At 33.1% G+C, this 6,942-nt stretch overlaps 1 protein-coding gene across 1 annotated transcript; it reads left to right on the top strand.

Moving 5' to 3' along the window:
- The first annotated feature begins 360 nt into the window (after positions 1-360).
- LOC111702819 (heart- and neural crest derivatives-expressed protein 2) lies at positions 361-1,973 on the top strand. The gene is made up of 2 exons (XM_023474598.1): positions 361-1,119; positions 1,618-1,973. Exons 1-2 carry the CDS (start codon positions 571-573, stop codon positions 1,726-1,728), a joined length of 660 nt encoding a protein of 219 aa, XP_023330366.1. The 5' UTR covers positions 361-570; the 3' UTR covers positions 1,729-1,973.
- The last annotated feature ends 4,969 nt before the right edge of the window (positions 1,974-6,942 follow it).

The following is a 6,942-nucleotide window of genomic DNA, read 5'->3' as shown; positions in this document are numbered from 1 at the left end:
CAGTATGAATGATTTGAGAATTTTTCACAGTTGTTTCGCGGATTTTCAAGGGATGTTAAATTAATTTTCAAATTAATGTTACATATAGATACATACAATAAAACAAACATGATGTTTAAAAAACATATGAGTCCTAATAGGACGAAACACTGTGTCTATGGATATATATGTATTTATTTATTTATTATAGTTTAGTTACGATTAACTGTGGGATAGATTTTAAATCTTCTTAAACGAATTTTCGCATTTCTTAAATTGGAGAAATTCTGTTATTAAATCTTTGTACCGTCCTAAAGATAATCAACATTACACATAACTGTCGTTAATTAAAGTGTTTTAAGACATTGATAGATATTATAAGATTAGTTTTTGTTTATTTTTCTGCTCGACTTCTTTTAGATTATCTTGTCAATAAACTGCACCCCGGGGATTGACGGCGGACCTGTTCTGTTCTCTGATTGGTCCGAGCTAAAGGCCCGCCAGCCAATCAGAGACAAGTATCTAGCTCCCGCCCCCTGGATATGTTGGGTTGACATTATCCAGTTCCCTTTGAACCTGTGAGGATTGAAGATGTCCAGATCAGTGCAGTTAGGATCAGACTACCCTCCAGAACAATACTATACTCCTACCCCTCATTCATACCCTCCATACTATCCCTACCCATCACACTACCCCCCGCCCCCTCCTCTCACCACCTATGAGCCCCATGTGCCCCCTGGAGGGGAGTACTCCCCTAACTCAGATTCCTCCCACTCCCCAACACAATATGACTCCAGTAGCTACCAAGGATATTATCAACAAGACTCTATATTCTACCAAACTGAAGGTGGAGGACCCATCAGACATGACAAACGAAAAATAGTTGGATCCAATAAAAAGGAGCGAAGAAGAACACAATCAATTAACGCCGCATTTTCATCTTTACGCGACTGTATTCCAAATGTTCCTTGCGACACAAAATTGTCTAAAATCAAGACACTGCGGCTTGCAACATCTTACATAGACTATCTTCTAAATGTTTTGAAGTCGGATGATCCAAATATGTCCGCGGAGGGATTTAAAGCAGATATTCATAAGAAGTGGAATGAGAAAACAGAGGAGCAGAAAAGAAAAGAATTGGTGAGAAATACAAATAATTTTTTTAGCAACGTTCAGTATATATCACGAACGAATGGATTTTTTTTTCTTTTTCCCGATCTCTGAGTGAAAAAATATTGCCAACTCTAACTGTATTTATTAACTTTTAAAGGGAGTGTTTGAAACAAAAATGAAAGGGGTTACAGGTTTACGGCGAAAAATAAGCGCTTTTGCTCGCTACTATAATATTACTTCTATCTGCTGCGTCTTTAAGGAGAAAATTGTTTAAAACGACTCATGCTGAAGAACGTGTAGCGTCTATATAAATTCAGAAAGTTGCACTTGCAGCATTCAACTCGGATAGTAAAATAATCAATTTAATTCCACACAAATCATTCAGTAAGTACAACCAATAGTCATCGATTATTTTTCGACGCAAGCCTATACCCCCTTTCAATTTTCGCGAACACTCCCTTTAGATTGTTATATGGTTAATTTTTTAAAAGTAGTAGGAAAAGTATAACGTCCATTTTGTTTCAGGAGGAGGAGTTGAATAATAACAGAGGGGAGGAGAGGGTACGAACTCCTGTACAGAAACCTTCTAGAACAGGTTGGCCACAGCATGTCTGGGCTCTAGAACTCAAACAGTGATTGTACAGTTTGTACACAGGAGTAGAGTGGGCCCTGGACTAGAGGCTGTTGGGCCCTGAAATAGCTTCTCAGTGTTTTCAGCGGAAAAAGAGGATGTGTTACTCGGGGCTGAGAAGAGCAAAGCAAGAAAAGACAAAATATTCAATCTCGGAGGGGAATTAGTATGGGTCCTCATCTCTTTAAGATGAAGTTATTTTTAACTGCAAGATCTCCTATAAGTCCTCTTTTAATGGACCCTGAACAATCTAAGTTTTAATAAAATATCTTAGCCTTAAAGAACTCTGGAATATCTATGTTTAAATGGGCCCTGATATATCCAAACTTGAAAGAATCCTAGAATATTTGAAGGGACCGTGGATGAACTTGAAAGGACCCTGGAATATCTAATTTTAAAAGTATCCTAGAACATTAAATAATGTTGAACAAAACTGGAAAATGTCAACTATTGGGCCCTGAAATCTCTCAAAAAAATGTAACCCCCTTGAAATATGAAATTACATGTATTCCTCCTTTTTAATATTACAAATCGGACTTTTGTATCGCAAATGCCAAAGATTGTGTGTCAAAAATAGACATTTATGTTGTACAGTGTACACTGGACTGTACAGCTTGTACAGTGTACACTGTACACTGGACTGTACAGCTTGTACAGTGTACAGTGTACACGTATTGTTACAACTTTTAGTTTATTATCTAGTCTTCCATTTTTATTAATTCTTATTATTTCTACATCATTTTGATAATTAATATATTAGAGCCGTGTCGCCAAGTGAATAATTCAGTTTACATTTAGGGAAGTTTTTCCACTCTACCATTTTAAACCATTGTGATAATCTGTGTAATTTCAAGAAATAAATTAGAAATATTAAATAAATTTATTGATTTATCAAGACAACAGATGGTCTATTTTCACATGCATTGTATCAATTATGTACTGGCAAACAGTTAAACTGATAAATCTCTAATTTTCTAATCCCTGTAATATTTCAAACTCTTTGACTATGAAATATCAAAGAAATACTTCTTCATGTTGCAAAGATATGGGGACTAGAAAATTTTCATAGGGATTTTTAGAGTTTTAGGCTAGTAATCAGTTGCTGTATGGAGTGGATCAAAACGTACTTAAAGACAAAGACAAATTAAATGTGATTGTTGGAGGGTTATTCTATAGTTTTAAAAATTAAAATTGGTATCTATATTTTTTTATTTGTTATGTCCCATAACTGAGCAAATGGCAAGGACAGATTTAGATTTTATAAATAGTCGGGTTTGTTGTTTCTAGTTAAAACATTCTCAGTTAATTTGAAATTAATTTTCAGATATGTTTCATCTAAAAATCTGAAAATTGATGGTATGAGTTTGCTCTATTTCCTTAAAGTAACACGGAGATTTCTTACACAATAGATTAAAGTATCTAAATACCACATTGGGATCCCAGCTTTCCCTTGAGTTGGCCTGCTCAACTTCGAATTCATTAACCAATCTAAGAACAATCAAAGTTTGGGGAAAAATCGGAGAAGGGGTTCAAGGGTTATGATCGGACATACAAACAAACTGACAAAAAGAGATTACTAATTTTTATACAAACTAGGCTTTAAGGGCGCTTCACGCCCACCTTCTATTTTAATTGTAAACATTTTCTCTTTGTATACATTGTAAAAAAACTTTGCTAATTTTATAAAAGAAATTCGTGAACTTTCAAAATTTAATTGATATCGAAATTTGCTTGAGGCAAATTTTTAAAATTTATATCATCTATTAGACTATTTGTAGTAAAGAAATTCTTTCGTTCAATAATCTCAGGTATCCGTTTTTACAAGATACAACTCAATCCCAAACTCCAGGTCGCTCATTAATACTTTAGTATCAATATCAATCCGGATACAAATTTATCTGTATTTTCTGGTATCTGTCTTACAAGATACAATTCCCTGTAATTGGCATTAATCTATATCTGTCTTTCAAGAAAGTGATTCAGGATCACTCTCGTTCGCTAAACGATGAACAATTGCTCTAATACCGTAATCAACGCAGAGTATTATTCCAACTGACGTTTATTTTGAGTTATATGTTACAGGTTAATTTAATGAACGTAATTACAAGTTTTGCGTTGTTATATACAAGCCGCCGGCGTAGATAAGCTAACCACAATACAAGTTTGACGTAGTTATTTACAGACGTAGTTGGGTTACGTAATATATCTTGGTGTGTTAGGGTTTACAAATATAGGGTTTAATACGATATTTGTTACACATAAACCCTCCCTGGGGTCATGTGATGTCCCATATAAATTTGGGCTCGATCGTTCCTGCCGTTTTGACGTTTATTTTTATTGAAAACAAACGGACCGAAAAACAAACACACCGAAAAACAAACACACAGACATCTTTATATATATATACATATACTACTAAAATTGTAAACATAATTCAATTCCACGTTTTTTAAATAAGGATTATTTTGTTTTGTTTTTAAATAGAAATTTTAAAAACTCATTGCACTTATTACACCATCAATAAAAATTAATATCTATCATCACTTTAAACTAGATAGATCATCCCAGTATCGTTCCAGGATAAGGCCGGACCGGTACAAATTTAGTAGAGCATACATTAGCCCTGACTTTCTGGGAGTGTTATATCATAAAAAAACAGTGATTGTTATTATTTATTTATTTAAGTATTTAGTTTCTTTTCCTCCGAACCATGTGTTTGGAATTATATTTTATGATGAAGTTGTAACACGTGTAAATATATCTATAAAAGCTTCAGAATTGGCATAATCAATTATTTTAAAGATAATTTATATAATAATTTGAATTATGTATTCTTTCTCAGATAAACATATTTTCAATTTTTTTTTCATAGAATTAGAGAAAGTGGGATATTCATTTTTTTATTGTCAAAATCATATAGAACATGAAATCTAATTTTTCTCTTTTCTTTACCCTTGCGAAAAAGGATTCATGATTAAAAATATTTGAGATTTCAACTTAACTTTAAACTTTATTTATACTTAAAGGTATTGAGTTTTTGCCACAAACTCTGGATGTTTATATTCCTTTATCTTTGCAACCCTATTTTATAGACCTCTGAATTCTGTTAGAATAGATAATCTAAGTAACAAAGGTTTACATCATCAGGTTTCAAAGAAATAGGGATTTTAAAATTGAAGTTTGTGGCAAAGATTCAATTCCTTTAATGTTAATTTTAATGTTTACCATGCACTTGAAAATACGCAGAATCTGAATACCCCAGCTTTCCAAATTATGGTACGCTAATTCTAACTCCACTAAGCAGAGGAAGAAGGTCAATTTTCAGCGAATTTACTGGTAGTACGACTTTGTGACCTCGTTACTTTACTTTACTATATTTACTAGAAATTCAAAGCATTTTTAATCTTCTCGATATATAGCATCATATCAGATATGTATGATTTAAAACATTTGAGATTGCAATTTAACGTAAAGTTTACTTACCTTATAGCTCCTCTAGTTTTGTTACCTCGTAGCTCCTCTAGTTTTGTTACCTCGTAGCTCCTATAGTTTTGTTACCTCGTAGCTCCTCTAGTTTTGTTACCTCGTAGCTCCTCTAGTTTTGTTACCTCGTAGCTCCTCTAGTTTTGTTACCTCGTAGCTCCTCTAGTTTTGTTACCTCGTAGCTCCTCTAGTTTTGTTACCTCGTAGCTCCTCTAGTTTTGTTACCTCGTAGCTCCTCTAGTTTTGTTACCTCGTAGCTCCTCTAGTTTTGTTACCTCGTAGCTTCTCTTGTTTTGATTTTTCGCATATTATGAAATTTTAAACATGTCTGTTATTGCAATATCTCTTCAATGAGAGGAGTACGGATTGAAAACATATAAAATATAATGTAAAATTTACATTAGTTTGACGTGAATACACGTCAATCTGAAGTATAAAAACTGATTTTTCATCACGGACTCTGGTTTTCTATTCCTCATATATTTCCACTATCTATGAATTAGATCATTTGTCAAAGTTTACAATTTCAATGATTTACACAATCAGGATGCCAAGATTTTAAAATGATCGAAAAACGAAACAAAAAACGATAGGAAAACGAAAAAAGCGATCGTTTAACGATCGTTTTCAAAAACGATTAACAACCCTAGTCCCATGAAACATGACAGTAGCAAGATACAGGGTGTCCCACGAAGCATGACAGTAGCGAGACACAGGGTGTCCCATGAAACATGACAGAAGCAAGACGAATTGAAAAAATTTGCGAAATTATTTTGGAAATGCAACAGAACTTGGAGAATTTGTGAATTATTTTTTCAAGAATCAAATATCTGAAAGTAGGTTGTCTACTGAATGACGAATATAATTCAAACGTAAAGACGACTTTTAAGTTTCGTGGTACACCCTGTATTATAAATAAAGTTTGAAATGAGTTATTATAATTTACAACTCTTTTGATATTTAGAAGAATAAGAAGAATTTGATATAAATGAATGTTTTCTTATCCTTAAAAATTTACGAGACACGAAATTATCAGTTCATCTTATACAGGGTGTCCTAATAAACATGGGAATTAAATGACAACTTCTATTTCGGCTATGTTCCAAGCGGGACTATTTTGTAAATGTAATTTTGTGGTAAACATAGCTAAAACATTCAGGGGCGTACGAGGGCTGTTGATTAGGGGGGGCACGCGCGCAAAAAATGCTTTGGTCCCTCCCCTTGGCAACATTGTGCCCCCCCCCTTAAAAACCCCTTTTTAAAAAAATAGAATAAAATCATAGTTTTCACTCACCCCTCCTGCAAATGCCCCTGAACAATATTAGATAGAAATAATAAAAAAAACAAGCAGTATTAATTTAAATCCTTTTTTATATCTTAATATTATGTTCTTTATGTTTTTGAACACACTGTATATACGGATATCTGGAGTATATCACATAGTTACCTCACATATGTTATATATTCAGATATACAGATATACAGATATACATAAAGATATATAAATACATATTATACTTACATATAAACATATAAACACACTATATATATTTAAAGTAGTAAAGTCAGTCTTTTTTACTGTAAATGAAAAATGAAATTGAAAGGAGGTATAGGCTGAAACCTGAGAATCTCAGGAGCTTGTCTCGAGAAATTGATATAAAACTGTGTCAAAATTATACCAAAACGTATTTACGTAAGATTTTGTACAAGATTCGTAATATTAAACATCCCCAAAT

The sequence above is a fragment of the Eurytemora carolleeae genome, unplaced genomic scaffold (genome assembly GCF_000591075.1).
Source record: "Eurytemora carolleeae unplaced genomic scaffold, Eaff_2.0 scaffold107, whole genome shotgun sequence".
NCBI classification, from domain to species: Eukaryota; Metazoa; Arthropoda; class Copepoda; order Calanoida; family Temoridae; genus Eurytemora; species Eurytemora carolleeae.
Note: the sequence above shows the minus strand (reverse complement) of the source record. Positions and strands in the feature narration are given on the sequence as shown.

Bases quoted from the DNA above. Each gene is read 5' to 3' on its own strand.
- LOC111702819 (XM_023474598.1), top strand. From the start codon at position 571: ATGTCCAGATCAGTGCAGTTAGGATCAGACTACCCTCCAGAACAATAC. The intron at 1,120-1,617 runs GTGAGAAATACA...ATTTTGTTTCAG, and splicing joins AGCAGAAAAGAAAAGAATTG to GAGGAGGAGTTGAATAATAA.